At 33.0% G+C, this 17,921-nt stretch overlaps 3 protein-coding genes across 3 annotated transcripts; 1 reads left to right on the top strand and 2 right to left on the bottom strand.

Moving 5' to 3' along the window:
* Positions 1-430: 430 nt before the first annotated feature.
* Positions 431-1,939, bottom strand: LOC107918271 (uncharacterized). Its single transcript, XM_016847795.2, has 4 exons — positions 1,723-1,939; positions 1,397-1,614; positions 811-978; positions 431-735 (listed from the first exon to the last, which is right to left on the bottom strand). Exons 1-4 carry the CDS (start codon positions 1,760-1,762, stop codon positions 526-528), a joined length of 636 nt encoding a protein of 211 aa, XP_016703284.1. The 5' UTR covers positions 1,763-1,939; the 3' UTR covers positions 431-525.
* A 2,286-nt stretch (positions 1,940-4,225) lies between these two features.
* Positions 4,226-6,533, top strand: LOC107910542 (peptidyl-prolyl cis-trans isomerase A1). Its single transcript, XM_016838402.2, has 7 exons — positions 4,226-4,622; positions 4,701-4,886; positions 5,059-5,200; positions 5,293-5,381; positions 5,476-5,530; positions 5,666-5,751; positions 6,140-6,533. The coding sequence occupies exons 1-7, from the start codon at positions 4,569-4,571 to the stop codon at positions 6,293-6,295; spliced, it is 768 nt and encodes a 255-aa protein (XP_016693891.2). The 5' UTR covers positions 4,226-4,568; the 3' UTR covers positions 6,296-6,533.
* Positions 6,534-7,304: 771 nt separating this feature from the next.
* LOC107907005 (uncharacterized) lies at positions 7,305-7,889 on the bottom strand. The gene has a single exon (XM_016834196.2). It carries the CDS (start codon positions 7,887-7,889, stop codon positions 7,305-7,307), a length of 585 nt encoding a protein of 194 aa, XP_016689685.2.
* Positions 7,890-17,921: the final 10,032 nt, after the last annotated feature.

Here is a 17,921-nt window from a genome sequence, read left to right as displayed (position 1 = left end):
CTTTACACTCTCTTCTCCACTACTCTCTATAACTTCCGACTCTCCACCTCGATTAGATGAACCGACCTTCATAACAATTACTCTCCTTTTCTCTCTACTCCTCCCTTATTATACACAATATCAAAAAGTTTATATACCAAACATTTGGGTAAATTTTATTTAATATTATGGTGTTCCCTTCTTGATAAAAAGGAACATGAAACGTGATAAAGTTTGGCACATTAAATGTTTTAAAATGAATTTCTTTACAATAGACAGAAAAAAAAAGTGGGAAAATTGTAAATTTTATAGTTTAAGCCAAGAAAATGCCATGAAACATCATATTTTTACTAAAATTGATTTTTTTTGTTGATAGATTTTTGTTAAAAGTCAAGATTGTACAACCCATTCCCTGTGGATAAGAAATATGTATTATACATTTTCATCAAAGTGATCATCATACTCAGAGAAATTTTATTAAACATGTAAACCAAAAAGTAATTGATAGGTAAAAAATTTGTTAAACATGTAAACAGATAATGCTAATTAAAGAGAGGTGAAAGCAGTTATAACTCTCTTGGCTTCAGCACGTATACAGGAAAGGTTGGTCTTTATCTCCTTACGAAGCCTGCCTTCAACAAGACGAATGGGCAACCACAGCTTGGGCTTTACATCAACCAAATACGAAAGTGTTGTGTGGGAGGATTCTTCACCACCAATTACTTGATGATTGTCTTCATTTTTTGTTTTACTAAACTGCACAATCCCGTTATTAAGAAAGTTTTACTGCAATGGAAATGCAATTAGATGATGGAATTAGTATGTTGTTACCTGTTCAAGCAACCATGTTCCTTCAAACTTTGTGAAGTCACCTTCAACCATCTTGAATTGAATTTCACGTTTTTTACCATGAGGCAAAATCTCAACATCTTTCTCATAACAATCTAAAACTCCTTTAGCATTGAATTTCAAACCCAATGGCAAGTTTTGCTGTCCAATCTGTTGAAACCAATGTGATTAACCACACCACTTTTCAATCCATCAACAATTATATTTAAACAACACAGTTTGAGTGTGAGGGACATATATCATCACTACCCACCCTCATATACGACTACTGTCTTCAAATTTAAATATGACTGGTATTATAAATCGACCTACAATTGTATGCTTGAAATCAAGCCTTTTTTAACTCAAACCAACTTTTGTTTCCTTATATTTATTGGGTTACGCAAGACAAGTTGATCCTACATGCCATTGTCGCCTGTCTCCCAATATATCATTCCTATTACTGCAGTAGCCACAACATCACTTCCAAATACTTTTGCTAATAAAACACGAATCAGAATATTTCTTTAAAAAAAAAAAAACTGATTATGGTAACACAATAAAAAGTGGAAAGGGATAAATAGTTAACCTGAAAAAGTCTAGCAAACTTGTCATTTTTTTCAACAACTTTGCTGACAGCAAGACCCGGAATAAGATCAGCCAACTTCTCGTAGTCAGTCAAAATGTCCCAAATAGTATCAAGGCTGGCTTCAATTCCAATTTTGGACCGAATTCTACGACAGTTCCCTCCAAGCTTTTTTATCTCAATGAAGACACCGTCTTCAGACAACGATTCTTCCTTCTCATCTGACAGAACATAACCATCACCATCACCATCATTTGTGTTGGATGATGTACATATTCAGACCATCGATGCAGTATGTAGAAATGAAAGCATATAATATATATATTCACCTTGAATGATGGTGGCTCCCCCGTCGTAGTGGAGAGACATGGTCGGTTGCCGTCGATCTATCTATTTATCTTCAACTGTGCATCTTCAATAAATAAATTATGAACCAAATATATGCTAATATTATCCTAAGCTTAAAACGTATAACAATATAGCATTACTTGGAAGTTATACCTTCCTTGATGGAAGTCTGAAATTTGGGGTAATTCGAGGGATAGCTTTTCTGAGGATTTAAGTAACAGTAATACATACTCTATTTAAAGCTACGCCTAATATTTCTTATTTTAAAAATTAAAGTTGATGCATATAGTTAGATTAAAAGATCAAAAGGAATCATGTTGGATCTGCATCTGATTTTATACATTAAAATATGTAAGTTGAAACATGGGGATTTTACATGATCACGTGCTGCATTCATCAACTTCTTTTTTCTTTTCCAACGCATCTGCATCTCAGGGTTTTACTATCGTCATTGTTATTATTTAAAGGAAATGGTTTTTTGGTTCAAAATTATTTGACTCCCAAGTCGCAGGAAATTAAGAAGTTTCACGAGTTTTTTTATCTGCCATACATTCACCTTTTGCTTTCCTCTCTCTATATAATATTCAGGTTGCCATGGCTTATAGCTACAAAAGGCTCATCTTTGGATTGAAGTAACTGCCGACTAATCTTTATGCATGGAAGCTGATCATCGGAGTATAATTTGTTTATATTCGCTTTAATGGTCTTTAATAACTTTGGTTTTACGTTAGTTTAATGGCTTTCATTGCATCATTATTAATCAATGTAGTTTATTTTTATACACTTGGTTGATATTTAAATTTGTATTTCGTCACCCTGATTAGTACCTTTACACTAATACTATTAATTTGTGTCAAAATGACACTGATGATCAATTTTATAGTGACATGTACTGGTAGTCTCTTAATATAATAAATGACGAATATAAATTAAACATCTTTCAAATATATAAATTAATTTAAAATATAAGTATTAACTAGATATATACTTTTGGATAAATTACCAGTTAACCTTTAAAATATTAAGGTTATTAATAAATTGGGATAATGTGTGTAACAAAATATAAATTAAAATATCAACAAATAGATACTTTTTTAGATAAATTTAAGGAGTAAACCTGAATCAACTATGGAATTGGTTAAAATTAAAAATAGCTGATTATTTTTTAAGTTATCCAGAAGGTGTAAGTGGAACGAAAATCAGGGACATTGTGCCCCTAGAACGGTAGTGTCATCTTTTATAATGCAATGCATAATGCCACATGCTCTTAATAAATAAAGCTTACGTGGATATTTTGTTCAATTTCGAAGGGAATAATGGATGATAAATCTTTAAAAAGATTATAAAATGATAAATGTTGTTTTTTTAAGGTTTTCGATGAAGATAAAATTGTAGTAATAATTGATGGACTACAATTTGGTGAAAAGTAGAATGAAAATAAATTTCGAACTAACATACATTTCTCTTATCTCATCCTCACAAGTTTAGAGTATTATTTTATGCATTAAGATAAAAAAAATAATTTTCATTTTGCTTTCTTTTTTACTAAATACATTCAAAATTTATTTTTATTCTTTTTTTGTCTCTACTTTTTCACCAAATCAAAGAGGTCATTGCTCAATATCACAACCAATTTAAAAAAAAAACTATTTTCAAAATAAGTAAAATAAGTAATCACATATATAATAAATAATACAAAATATTAATCCATTTATTTTTATTTTTTTATAATTTAATATAAATATAATTTAATTTTAATTATATATTACATCTGCACTATAATTTTCAATATCACAACATTTCAAAAAACTATTTTCAATCTCATTGTCCATTCAAAATATATCAAACACCCAAAAATAATAAGAATAAAATAACCAATTCCCACAATTACACACCCGAAAAAAAAAAACCAGCATTACATACACTAAAGGCCAAACGTCCAAAGAAACAAAGCCACCATCATTCTCGTCAAATATGATTGAAAAGTGATTCCAAGCTAACATCCAAAATCATGTAGGAAAGAAAAGAGGGCCAGACCAAAGCTCAAATCAAAACAACCATAGCATCTCAGAAAAGCACCAAACAACAATGCACCATTGGGCTTATCGTTAGATAACCGGAACCTATACCAAGCGATGAAGCAGAAGGATACAATGGAATTGGGAAGAAACTGAGCGGTGGATAAGATGGCAAACTTCGCATATGGGTCTTCATCGTTTCAATAGTCTCCCTGGTGAGCTTTAGTAGATATTAGAGGAGCATAACATGGGTTTTTCAATTCCCAAAGGCTTATAGTTTAATCTTATTAGATGTACAAAAAAAAAAAAACATCATTAGGGGGTAAATGCAAGGAGGGCAAGGAGGGCAAGGAGTTGAGTTCACCCTTCAAAATAAAAGTCAACTAACAAAGCATAGAGGAGGTATTAAATTTACGCAAAACGATAAATAATGGGCTATCCTTAGAATTTAACCTTGTTTATTATGTCTCTCCTGGGCTAGCCCAAACAAAGTAATATATAATGTTGGGCGTGGGCCGCGTGCGGCGGATATTTTGAAGATGATGCCGGTGAAAACAATGTGCAAATCTAAACCAACCCACCAAACAACCAGTCCCTGCAGCTCTCTGTTTTTTGTTTTTTAATCCCATTCCCAGCTAGTTTGTGCACCCGAGGACACACCCACAGAGACTCCCAAAATCTTATCTAATAATTTTAGTTTTCTTCCTCCTTTTTGCAAACCACTACAAACCACTAGACGTCCCCCCCGCCCCCCACCCCCCCTCCAAAATAACAGAGGACCTTTCCCACCCTTCAACCTCTGAAAAAAGATGGCCTCCACCTTCTCATTGCAGATGGTTCATTGCCCTCGCTTCAGTTTCCAGGTCAGTTCTGTTTACAAGATTTTTACTTCAACATCCTTCTCTCCTTGTTTTTCATTGTTTTCGGTATTCCTTCTACAGGGTCAAGCTGTTTCAAATGCTCATAGCCCAAATATGATCGGTTCATGGTCAGCTTACTCCCAACCTAACTCATCTGCTACCGTCTTAGCATCGAAACTAAACTATGCATCAGGTTTGCCTGTAACCCAACTTTCTAAATCCCCTTCCGTTAAGTACCGAAGAATGGTCTGCAATTCCATGGCAAATGTAAGTCCTTTATTATTATCTTCTATAGAGTAGATAAGTAATTTGAGGTCTATTTGGCTGCCTTATCGTATTACATTCCAAGCAAATAACTACTTTCGATCTTGTTTTCGTTCCTCTTACCGGACCGGTAACATAGATTCTGAATGTTTCACATATTTGGGGTTTTGTTTAGGATGTAGAGTTGCAAGCGAAAGTGACGACCAAGTGCTTCTTTGATGTTGAAATCGGTGGTAAGGCTGTTGGCAGAATTGTTATGGGCCTTTTTGGGGATGTTGTTCCTAGAACTGTTGAGAATTTTCGTGCTCTCTGCACAGGCAAGCTAGGCTGAGTCTTTTACATTCACTTTTATTTTTGTTTTTTCCTTAATATTTTTCTTAATTTGGTCCAACATTTTTATTTCTTGCAGGAGAGAATGGATATGGTTTCAAAGGATGCTCCTTTCACCGTATTATTAAAGATTTCATGATCCAGGGTGGTGATTTTACTAATGGAAATGTAAGCCCTCTCTTTCTTTCCCCTTTTCCTTTGGCTTTCTAAAGAAAGAAATTTCCATTACTATGTAGAAAACTGGTGCATTTGCTGGCTGTAGGGAACTGGTGGAATGAGTATTTATGGATCCAAGTTTGAAGATGAGAGCTTTGCTTGTGAGTTGTTCTCTAGTAACTAAAACCCTTCAAGTTTCGATATTTGAGAGTTTATAGTTGGGGTTGATGGGTTTAAGTGGTATCTGTAATGAATTGCTAGCTTGATTTCTAATATTTTGAGGCTATTATCTGCAGTGAAGCACGTTGGACCCGGCGTATTAAGTATGGCCAATGCAGGTCCTAATACCAATGGGAGCCAATTCTTTATTTGCACAGTAAAGGTGAGCTATGCAGCCTTATTCTCTTTTGTAGATTATGTATCTCATTCTAATTTGATATCATGATTTGCTAATATCACCGTTAGATATAGCTGTAGTTGTGTTTTTATTATGGTATTTGGGAACAAAAAAAGTATAAACGTTTACTAGAATACTAGGTTTTGATTTGTGATTGGAATTATACCTTATTAAGTATAAACTTTGAGTTGAATAGCAACTGTACATGTGCTTGGTTTGCTTATAGCTGAATGCTGACTGGTGCTGCTTATATTTCTTTGGATAATTAATCATGCTAGCTATTTACTTCAAGCGTGGATATTCATTTTCTTATCATGCTAGCTATTCATGTGCTGCTAATATTGTTCATTTTCATTGTTTTTGTATTCTACAGACTCCATGGCTGGACAACAGACATGTTGTTTTCGGACATGTGATCGATGGAATGGATGTTGTGCGTGAACTAGAGTCCCAAGAGACAAGCAGGACAGATGGCCCTCGAGTACCATGCAGAATTGTCAATTGTGGGGAGCTGCCTATAGGAGGCTAATATCCGATCCGTTTAACCACTACCACAAATCTCCCATTTTATCATTTACTTTCTCTGCTTCAAGATGATTTTACCTGGTAATACCTATAACAGTCGGTGTTAATTATAGAAGAGAGAATTTTGGATGATACTTTATAAGCTCTTGGCAGGGGTGTGCTATTATCCTTATCATTTTTTAGGGTTTAAGTCTGCAGATTCCATCAAAACTCTTCTCTTAATGGAACATCTGATTTTTCTAGTTTTGATCTATTTCCTTCCAGCTGCTTTAATACATGGATCTGACAGATACTTGACCATTTCCTATATTAACGTGCGTAGTCATTCATATAGCAAATGTACATAATATTAACAAGGGGCGACCTTTTCTTAAAACCTGTAATTTTCTATTTGAAGTGAAACCATGCTCTGCCTTGATGTTGCAAAAACCAGGATCCGAACTCTACACTTGTTGAACGTAACCTCTTAAGAGCGGTTTACATGCATTAACTTGACTAAACCTTGGGTTCTGGGTGTTGCTTATTTGATGTTCTTGATAGCACGATGCCAACCCCAACGAAACCGCTTGAATAACTTCCTCTTTAGGAAGCAAGATGCAGAAGAAAAGGTACCAAATCACACCAAAAGGGTTCCAATGGATGGAAGCAAAAATAGTAGCCGATGATGATAGTTGGGAGATGCTAAGCTTGTCAACCGCAATGCATAGATGCAGATGCAAGTGCCACTGCTTGTGCCCACACCTTGAGTCGAGCCTTGACATCTCTTGGATCGTCACCTAAATCACATAACATACCGTCAGATTCAACTGAAAATGTTAAGCCCTTTACATCTTTCAATAAAACATTCAGTCATTTTTAAGGTTTATACTACAGAGAGGTTGGGAAATATTTGGACTCACCAGGGCCAGAGATAAGCCAATTGGTGATGGGAGAAGTGCCATCACTGCATGTAGCATCAAAACTGGAAAAGCGACTTGGCATCTCCAACTCGAACCCTAAATCCCTACACGCCTTCACTTCATATCCATACACAATGACCTCTTCCCTCCTTTTGGCCTGGTGATCACCACCACCTCACCCTTACTCTCCCCGCTAAAACTATTCCCATTATAACCCACCATTAAACCCCCTTCTTTCTTTTCGCTGCTGCTTTTAATCTCCTTATCCCAACAACTTCCACTCCTCCTCACATTCTTGCTCCCTTTCTGCCATCCAAAACTACCCTTTTGAGCTTCATTTTCACTACCACAATCTTTGTCTGCTCCCTTAGACAAGACCCGATGAGGTGGGACGGCGGGAAGAGAGTAACAATAAGGTTCTTTGTAGTAGTCGGATAAAAGTTGAAGCGACTCTTTGATGGAGAACTCTTCATCAACATCTACGTCAAAGTTTTCAATTGACAATCTCGACATGTTCTTCCCCATATCATCATCATCACCATGAAAGTTCGTGTACGTTGAACTAGTAGACATGGAAAAGCTAGACAAGTTATGTGGATGAGATTGATGGTCATGAAAATGATCAAACCCAACATCAATATCATCATACTCAACTTCTTGTATAGAAGAAACAACAGTCATACTTCCGTATGAAGCCATTTTTTTCTCTTCTTCATGTGATTTTGCAACTAAAAAAATTTAAAAAAAATGAAGAAGATAGAGTGTTCTTACGTTTACCAAAGTGATTTATTTTATCAGAGAGAGAGAGAGAGAGCCCGGCTGCATTTATTTATAACATACGGCATTTGACTTTGTTAAGGTTTTTTCCCTTTTCAATAAACAACACATTTTGGGCATGAGCTGAATAAACTATTTATTTAATTTCTCCAGTCGTATACCATATTACATATTCATAAGTTGTTAAATTAATTAAGTGTTCTTGTTGTGTCTTATTAGTGGGGAAGATTGGTTATTTATATGATATATTTACTGTTTATGGAATTAACGTTTTAGGTAGGCTCCATGCATGTCGACATGTATGCTACCCTAAACTTAACACGTGTTCGCCGGTCCAGGTATTCACCGGTTCATTCATTTTGCTTCGTTCCATGTGCTCACGAACACTTAGGGAAGTGCGAGCTAAACTCGCGAGCTCCTTAACAACTTCTTCTGTTGGGATCTAAACTCGGGTCACAAGTCGGTAGTCTAGATTGTGATCGGATTTCGGGTTGACAATTAGATACCTCATAATAATATTATAATTATATCTATAAGTTTAAAAGTTAAAAGTTCTTTACATCAGTGGAGGTTGACACGTATGTTGTCAGCCTAAAAATGTTTACATTATAGTTCTAAATGTGAAATGGTTTGATGGTAACCTTGCGCAGGTATTTTAATATAAAATTATCTCTTTTTAATATAATATACATGTATGATTTGATGCTAATAATAAAAGTACATATACAATATGGAGTAAACTATACAGATAGTCGCCTAACTATAAAAAAATTCTCATTTTAGGTATACAAAATAAAAAGTTTATAATTTAGTCTCACACGTTACATAATTCGAACATTTTGGTCACTTCTGTTAAAATCACAAATGACAAGTTCACATAAATTTTTCTTTTAAAATTTGATTTTCCATGTAATTGAAGTAAAATCCATGTCATTGTTATTCATTAAAAATTTATCATTTTAGTCTCCAAACTTTTAATTTAATTTAAATGCGGTATAACCTTAAAAAATTTGGAATATTTGCATTTGTGAGCCTCTGGTGTCAGTTTCAAACGCAGCAGTGAAAAGGAAGGAATTGAGAAGGCAAGACGAATGAATATGGGGATTAATGCAATAGTGAAGCGGAAGGAATTGGAAAGGGAAGACGAATGAATTTCGGTTAGGGTTTCATTTTCAAATCCAATTTGGGAATTTCAGAAATGGATGGAGAAAGGGCCTTGTTCAAATTCCTTAAGCGTGGGCAACTTCTACAGCCCATTGACGTTCATGTTGATACAATGTGGGGCGTTATTGCGACTCTCGACGCTCTTTGGCTCATCCAAGTTTCTTTAATTTTCAATCATTATTTCTTTATTGCTATTAGATTCATAGAAAAAATCGCTTTAATTGTTTATCATCTGATTTCTTCTTGTATATGTATTGAGTTGTTTGTGGATCTGTCTTTGTGAGATTTGAGGAAGAAGATGACAGTTGAGATTTCTAGGGTTTTTTAATTATTATTATTATTATTTTATTTTATCTTGGTTAATAGTTGGTATTGGGCATGTAACGACCCAATTTTAGTCAAAGCAAGAAAATGTGGTCTCGAAATCTAATTCCGTAAATTGAGTTTGTAAAATCTTGAATTAAAAGATTTACGTATTTACTATGAACATATATTAAAGAATTGTCAAATAATTAAATTGAGAAAATTATTAATTATAGTGCAGGGATTAAATTGTGAAAGTGCAATCACTATTGAATTTTAATTTAGTAAATGCATGGGAACTTGAGTAGCATTTAATCAAGGGACTTAATGACTATTTAATCATTAATGTTATATGGACAGTGGAATGTGATGATCATCCACTCACTTTTAATTAATAATACTTAATTAATAAATAAAACATGGTTAATAGTTAAAACATTAAGTTAATTAAGCTTAATGACATTACTAATTAAGGTATATATAGCAAAGTGAGTGGGAGACGAAAATCATTATCTTTCTCCAAGCTTGAGCCGTCCAAATTAGGGAGAACAAGAAAGAAAAAAAATACTCTCTTTTACAATTTGGTCCCAAATTCTCTAAGGTAAACATACTTTTCTTTTGAATTTTTTTATGTTTTCATGATCATCTAAGCTTGATTATTAATACCCATGCTTTATATTTTTAGATCAATGAGTTTTATTCAAGTTGTCATTAATGGATATTTGATGAAATTAAGCTTGAAGTTGATGAAATTGTTAGTTCGTAAGCTTGGGGTGATGTTAGGACTAAGTTAGAAGGTAGTGAAAAATGATGGACTTGATTAGAAATTTAACTAAGCTTTATAGTTAATTTTGTGACATGAGAGACTAAATTGAAAATTGTTAAGAAATTATGCTATAGATTAAAAATACAAGGTCTCTAATGAAAGAATATGAAATTTTATTTTGATATGATGTTAAATATAAAAAAAACATGAGCATTTCGTATATAGGGAGTAAAATGAATAGAATGCAAAATATGTTTAATTATTGTGTTTTCATGTGTTTATGTGAAACTGATACTATTTCTATAATCAAATTATAATGCGTAGATAAAGACAATGTCGGACTGTCTCATGATAAAGTAAAGGCTAAGGCCGTAGACAAGTAGTTATCCTAGTTCGTGCTTTCATGATTTTGATCCAATATACATATAACAGTTAGATTTGGTGCCCTAAGTGTAGCATATTCATATGTAAACTTGTAAATTTTTTGAATATGTTAGTTTAGTAAAAGTATTCATGAATTATATTAATACCCTTTGTATATTTCCCTCAATGGTTTTTGCATGCAAAGTAAAGTTGAAGCAAATATTAGTTCAATTGTGGAGATGAACCTAAATATGTCTTTAGTCTAAATGGAAATGAGCAAACCAATTAAAAAACTAATATGGCGTCTATCAAGTTCAATTTGACTCTTGGGCATCGGAGTGGATGACTCCTAGAAGATAGAGACATAGATGTGACTAATTAGATTGATAGGACCCAAGTAGAATAGATTCTAAATCTATTTATGGATTTATTCACTTGTGACGTTTATAATGTGGCATACCTTAATCCTGAGTGGATGATTGATTATGTATGTGTGACTCATATACTTTGATGTAAGTAAAAGTTTGAGTTCGAATAGATAAGGAACCGAAAGCTGGTGCATTGGGTATATACTTCTACAGTATGTAGCATCATTCACAATAGTGGAATTCATAGCCCAAGAAATGGGTAAATGATATCCTCTCATTGGCATTACATGATAGATGGGAAGTAAACGTGGCCATGGGTCGTTTGTCTTTGTGATGAATGACTTAATTACTATTTGATAATAATTGATTTTTCATGAAAGAAGATGTAATGGTTATCGTGAGATAAAATAAGATCATATTGGGAGAACAAATTTATCCCAAAGAGATTAAGAATATCCTATAAGGGTAACACACTTATGACAAGGTCATTGGATGAGCATTAATTAAGTACTTTTCCTAATGGCATGTCATTTGGGAGAACTCAGTCACGATACTATAGTGGAACGATTTAGTGACTAAATGAGTTTATAATTAATTTGTGAAAAGCTAGAACTTAATTATAAATCATTTGAGTCCTAATCACATATGTCTAATCGGTCTCTCCGCTAGCTTGTTGAAACCAAAAATGAATTGCATGATGAATCAATGAACATAAATGGATAGAAATGATAAAGTTAGAGAAATGAGTTATATTCAAAAATGAATGTGGTTTCTTACTGACTATGGAAATGACTTGAGAATTAATTTAAGTTTTTCAAATTATTATTTAATTAATTAAAGTTTGGAAATGGAATTAAATTAATTGATAATTGTGAATCTCTGTTGAATGTAGAAATTAAATATATTTTCTCATAGATTCTTTTACGGTAAAGTTGCGACTCTCCTTTGTTGAGGTCACGACATCAAGTCCCTATCATCAAAGTCGAGACATGCCTCTGTTGAAGTCGTGAAACTGAGCCCTCTACCTTTATGGTCACGACATCAACTTACGACCCTCAGTATCTTGACATTCATTCTTCGATGTCACGACAACACCTGTGTATTAGTCATTTATTACGTTTTAGTCCCTCAATTATTACCAGAGTTTCATAAGAGTTTTCGTAAGCCTACTTATAACCCAGATTTTTAGCTTCCAGCTACGTATCAGCCACCTTCAAACCTTTTATACTGCCCTCATTTCCATGCTAAGAAGAGAAACGACCCACTATATTGTTGAGTGATTTTGATATTAGCACCCGAGTGCTGCCTAACAGCTTGATACGAGTCCCTCGATCCCGTATTGTCTTACTAAGCTTCCTTCTATTTTTGGTAGCATCGGCTTTACCTCTAACAAACCGCCCTTTAGAAATTGTCTCATCACTTCCACCTGATCAACTTCCACTACCTCAAATAGATTTGGGTGAATGTTTTCTTTAAAAATGATCATTGAGTGCTTTGACGGGTCAAGCACGCCTTTTTTCAACATCACAACGATTTCCAAATGAGCCTCAAAAGTCGAATTAAAATAGGTAGTTAAATTGGAGTTATTACTTCAACTGGCTGATCGTCGTTTGCACTGCTTGACTCACCCGGTTGTTTATTGAAATCTGTAAAAATGACAGCAGTTGCATCATTTTTTTTAATTCCCAACTGGACCTCTCCAGAGTTACCAAAACATCTTGGCCCTCTTTAGCACCAGCAGGCCTATAAGCCTTCCCAAACCCAACCAACTTAACCAGGTTGACAAACCCCAATTCGTTCACCTGGGCCAAATCCTTATCATGGGCTTTTGGGTTAAACCTAGACTCCCCCAACGATAGACCACCCAGCTCAGCTTGAGATCCACCTTTGGAACTCACTATCCCACTCTTATTTCCTAGGCCTAGTAAAACGACTTGCCCAAATCTCTTCCAAATGAGATCAAATATCTGATTGTTGCCCCTAAACCTAGCCTCATCTCTAACCCCCTTCCCTTTAATGCTTACCTTTTGTAAATCATCAATCTCTGATCCCTTTCCTTCCTCATTTCCATTAATGACAGTAAGAACATTAAATCTTGATTCTCCAAACTTAACCCTTAGATTTTCAGTTACGTTTCTCTGTGAATCCTTGGAATTATGTCTTTTCTTTCTCTCAACAAGCATTCATGGTCCATATACGCCTACTCCCTTTGCCCTATCATCATCCCCCTTCCATCTGCCCTTGGACAAAGTTCTATTTTTGGACATAATTCCTTTACATACCCATATTGACCACACGAGAAGCAAACCATTGGCAAATATTCATACTCCACCCGCTGGAGTATTCCATTGATCCAGACCTGGGATACCAATGGTTTATCTAGATTCACGAAAAGCACCATACGAGTAAACTAACCCCTGCTCTAATATCAATATTAAAATCTAATTTCGCAACTTTCCCCACCATGGCTTCAATCACCCACAAAGTTATTTGATTATACATGTGTCCTAAGAGCCCCAAAAGCTGAATACAAGACATTATAATGCTTGGAAAGGGTTAAGCAGGATTAAAGTCTATAGACCATGGTTACACTGTCAAATATTGTCCATAAATGACCCAAGGACCCAAAGAGCGCACTTTTTCAAAACCATCACTATTTTGGAATTTATCTAAGAAATACTCGTTCTCAAGGTCCATAAGTTGGAACGACATAGAAGGTTTCCAAGGAATTGAAATCTTGTTTTGTATAGTCGCATGCCTAATGTTCTGACCTAAAAGCTTAATCACTATTGTATTAGCATGTCTTTAACTAATAAATGCCGAACCCTCTTCGAGAAGACAATCGAAGGAATGCCATTAATGATTGATATCGTGATGTCCCCATCCACAAAGTCAAAATTATCCTCCACTCCCAATCTTGTTACAACACTCCCCTTCCTCGAGTCAATGAGACCCTTCCCCACTAATCTCTCTTTCCAGGATAACGATGGGTTAGGGGTTGGATCAACTACCATCCCAACATCAGAGTCAACTCTTTGCTCCTTAAGACGTACTTTCTTAGGGAACTATTCTCAATCGACTGAACCTCGTCCCCATCACCCTCACAAAGAGAAATTGTTTCCACATTTTTGTAAATTTCAATTTAACCCAATTTTAAACATTCATTCTTTATCTATTTTTTAATTATTCCGTTTAGACACCTTTTTAGATCTTCTAAACCTTTTGGTTAATTTTAGCATTCATCCACAGATTATTTCCCAAACTTTAAATTATTCCTTAAAATTCAAATATATTCTAATTAAGTCCTCAAAGGTTAGTATCTTACCTATCAAATCTTTCTATTAGTCTATCCATTAGCTTGGATGATAAATTATTGCTCAAATCTAATGCAATGCATATTTAAAACACGTGATAATTAAAAAATAGATATTGTATATTTCTAAAATCAAATTAAAATTAAAATTAAAATACAAACATGTGATAATTTGCTCAAATCAAATTACGAACCCGTGTGCATTATTTTATCAGATGAACGACTTGAATCTAACATATTAAAATAAAATTAACTTTTATAAAGTTGAATGATATCGTATATTTCTTTAATGTCAGATCTAACATATTCATACGACAAGTACACATGTGTTTTAAAAATGTTCAACATTATATTTGAATTAGACCTATCCATGGGTTGGGCCACTCGGCCCAGCCTAAAAGCCCCCCCCGAAAAGTGGGAGGGTTTGGGTAAAAATATAGGCCCGAAAAATGGGCTTGGGCAAAAAAAATACTCGTTTCGAAAACGGGTCGGGCCTTGAGTAAGGCCTTTTTGGCTCGGGTCTAGCCCAAATATGCAAAAAAAAAAAACCGTTGCTTTTCCTTGTTATTAAGTATTTTAAGTTATTTAGGAGTTTTATGTTAATAAGAAAGTTTAGTTTAAAACTACTTCTTGTTTAGATTAAATTAGAGTTCTAGTATACTTAAGAGTTTTATTTAGATTTATTTAACTAGCCTATATATAGGTCTTTGCATTGTACACAATACATTCAATTCATTATTCTTCTATTTCTCTTTTAAGTTAATAAATTCTCTTTGGGTTTTTTCTTTTTAAGAATTTCTCTTAAGTTTCTTTTAGAAAAGTTTTAACAATATTTTTAGATTGTGGGGATCATCTTCAAACTTTTTCTTGCCAAAATTTCTATCTTGGAGGGGAAATTAGAGCCGCTTGAATGGGGTTGTGGATTCTTCGTGTTTCCAAGGCTTCTTAGGAATTCTACACGCCACGTTCTATCTTTCCATTTATCTTCTTTATTCGCTTCTTTAATCTTTAATTTATTATTTTATTTTAGTTATTTTTTTATTTTTTTATCTGACTTGAATTCAATTTCGTTTCAGGTTGTGTCAAAATCCAAATTTTTTTTCCGAACGTCTAGAGCCCTAAGTCAAATTCGCGACTTTTACAAACTTTACGACCCGCTTTCGAATTCATCCTTCTCATCCTTTATCATTTTTGCTAGTTTCTTGTTATTTTTTTTCACTATTTTGCTACCATTTCACTATTATGTTGGTACTATTTTGTTGTTATTGTTTAGATATTATATAACTCTTGATTTATTGTTAATTTTGTTACTATTTTAGAGGCATTTGTTTATTAAATTGTACCTATCTTAGTGTTATTTAAGTATATATATATATTTATTTTAATATTTTTAGTATTTTTGATGCATTATATATATTTTAAAAATTATATAAATAATATAAAAAAATTAATACGGGCGAGTTGGGCCTGGGTTTTAGCATTTTATCCAAGCCGAGCTTGGGAAAAATCTTAGGCCCATTTTTTGGGTCGGGCCCGAGCCTAGAAAACGAGTCTAAAATTTTGGTTGGGCCTGGTCCGGATCATGGACACCTCTAATTTGAATTGATATTTATTCTTTAAACTAATAGTTAGCCAAACAAAAGCGCCTAATTGGTGTAATATTGATACTTTAAAGACTCAATTAAAATGCTTTAAAATACAATGATCAATTCAGAATGTAGGTAATAATTTTAGGATGTTTGATGCAATTATCCTAAAGCTTTTTCAAAATAATAATTTTATTTAATTTCGTTAGATAAGATATTATTGGGTAAGTTTTCTTTAAAAAAATTTAAAGGATGAATTGATACTTAAACTTGACATTTTTTTAAATTTAGTACTTAAGCTTGTTTAATCCAATTTGGCACTTAATCTTGACACTACTTAATTTGGTACTTAAATTTTTTTTGTCCAAATTGATTACTTAACTTGTCAAACGTTATACAAATTACTCTAATATACTAATAGTGTTATTTTTTTATGAGTTAAGCATAAATAATTGATGTATGATGAACATGCAACATATGACAAGGATTTTCTCTTTTTATTTTTATTCTAAATGTTCATTTACTTTTATTTTTATTCTAAATGTTCATTTACTTTTACTTTTACTTTTATTTTATTTTTTTATTTTGACATAATGAATTTATTTTACTTTAAGTTTTTAAGACGGTTGTTTTCTTCTTCAATATTCGTTCATTAAGCATAGCTCAAAACACAATTTTGAACATGAATTTATTATGATACTAACAACATTCTTGTGAAATTGAGGGGTAATAGGTGTCGAATCCACCAAAAATAATATTCATACACCTAAATAATAAATAAATAAATAAATAGCAATATAAGGAATAGGATCGATCCCATAGAGACAGGGATATGTAAAATTGTTGTTCGGTTCAACTAGATTGTTCATCTAGGCAACTGTTGTTTCCATAACGTGTGACAATCTGTGCAAAAATAAGAAAGAAGAATTTAAATCTAATAATAAGTAAAAATAATAAAGATAATTGAAATCGAAATAACGATAAAAATAAGAAAAAAATGAAATTTAATTAAATAAATCGATATGATGAAATTCTAGGTTCAAGCTCAATTTTGTTCTGATTTTGAATCGACCCTTGATAACAAGTCTTCTCTTTCAATTGATAAGTTAGTTATAGTGATCAAGGACACATCATACCACCAACCCTTCTGCGTGTAAATTAATATTATTAATATTACTTTCGTTTTTTTTTAATATGGTGGGAGCTATATATTACACTGTTTAACTCTGATTTTTTTTAATTCTTTGCTAAATTGCTTGGTGCTAATTGGCCCAATGGTGTTTTGTTTCGTATGATTTCCTTGAATTTGTTATATCAATGAATACTTAACTTACAAACCCAAATTTAATGTTTGAATTTTAGAATTTTGATTTGTATTTAGAAATGTAACCATTATACATTAAAAAAAATTACACGTACAATTAATAATATTAAATTTTTTTATATATTTAAAAATATTTTTTTAATTTTTTATACATTCTAAAAGATGCCAATAGAATTTTTTTTTTTGAAATAAAACAGCTGAAGTATATTAATAATTAAAAAAAACAATCCAACAACCGTAATAAATGGAAACTAAAAACCCCCTAAACAAAAAAAAGCTCATTTCCTAAAATCAATAACTATACCCTAGCCAAATTAATGGACTCTACCATTTGAAATTAGGGGTGACCAAAATTCGATTCGATTCGAAAAATTCGATAAAATTTTTAAATTTTGAATTAAATAGTGTGGGTTATTTGAGCTAATCAAGTTATTTGGATCAAATCGAATAAAAAATTAAGTTTGTTGGTTTAACTCGAATATGAATTACACAATTCGAGTTATCCAAAAATCCGAATAAGAAAAGGCAAAACTACGTCATTTTGATAAATGTTTATATTTTCTATAGTTACAAGTCAAGAACATTAAGTTAAAAGGCAAATCTACGTTATTTTGATAAATGTTTACTCATTAAGTTAAAAGGCAAAACCATTATATTGTTTATGTAGTTAAATAATTTTTATACTTCGTTTACTAGTTAAATAATCGGTTTATGTAAACGCAACATTGAGTATAAATAATAGGATTCGTTAACTCGACTCAAAATTT

Source organism: Gossypium hirsutum, chromosome D08 (genome assembly GCF_007990345.1).
Source record: "Gossypium hirsutum isolate 1008001.06 chromosome D08, Gossypium_hirsutum_v2.1, whole genome shotgun sequence".
Classification (NCBI taxonomy): Eukaryota; Viridiplantae; Streptophyta; class Magnoliopsida; order Malvales; family Malvaceae; genus Gossypium; species Gossypium hirsutum.
The sequence above is the reverse complement of the archived record's forward strand: the minus strand, read 5'-3'. Positions and strand labels throughout refer to the sequence as shown.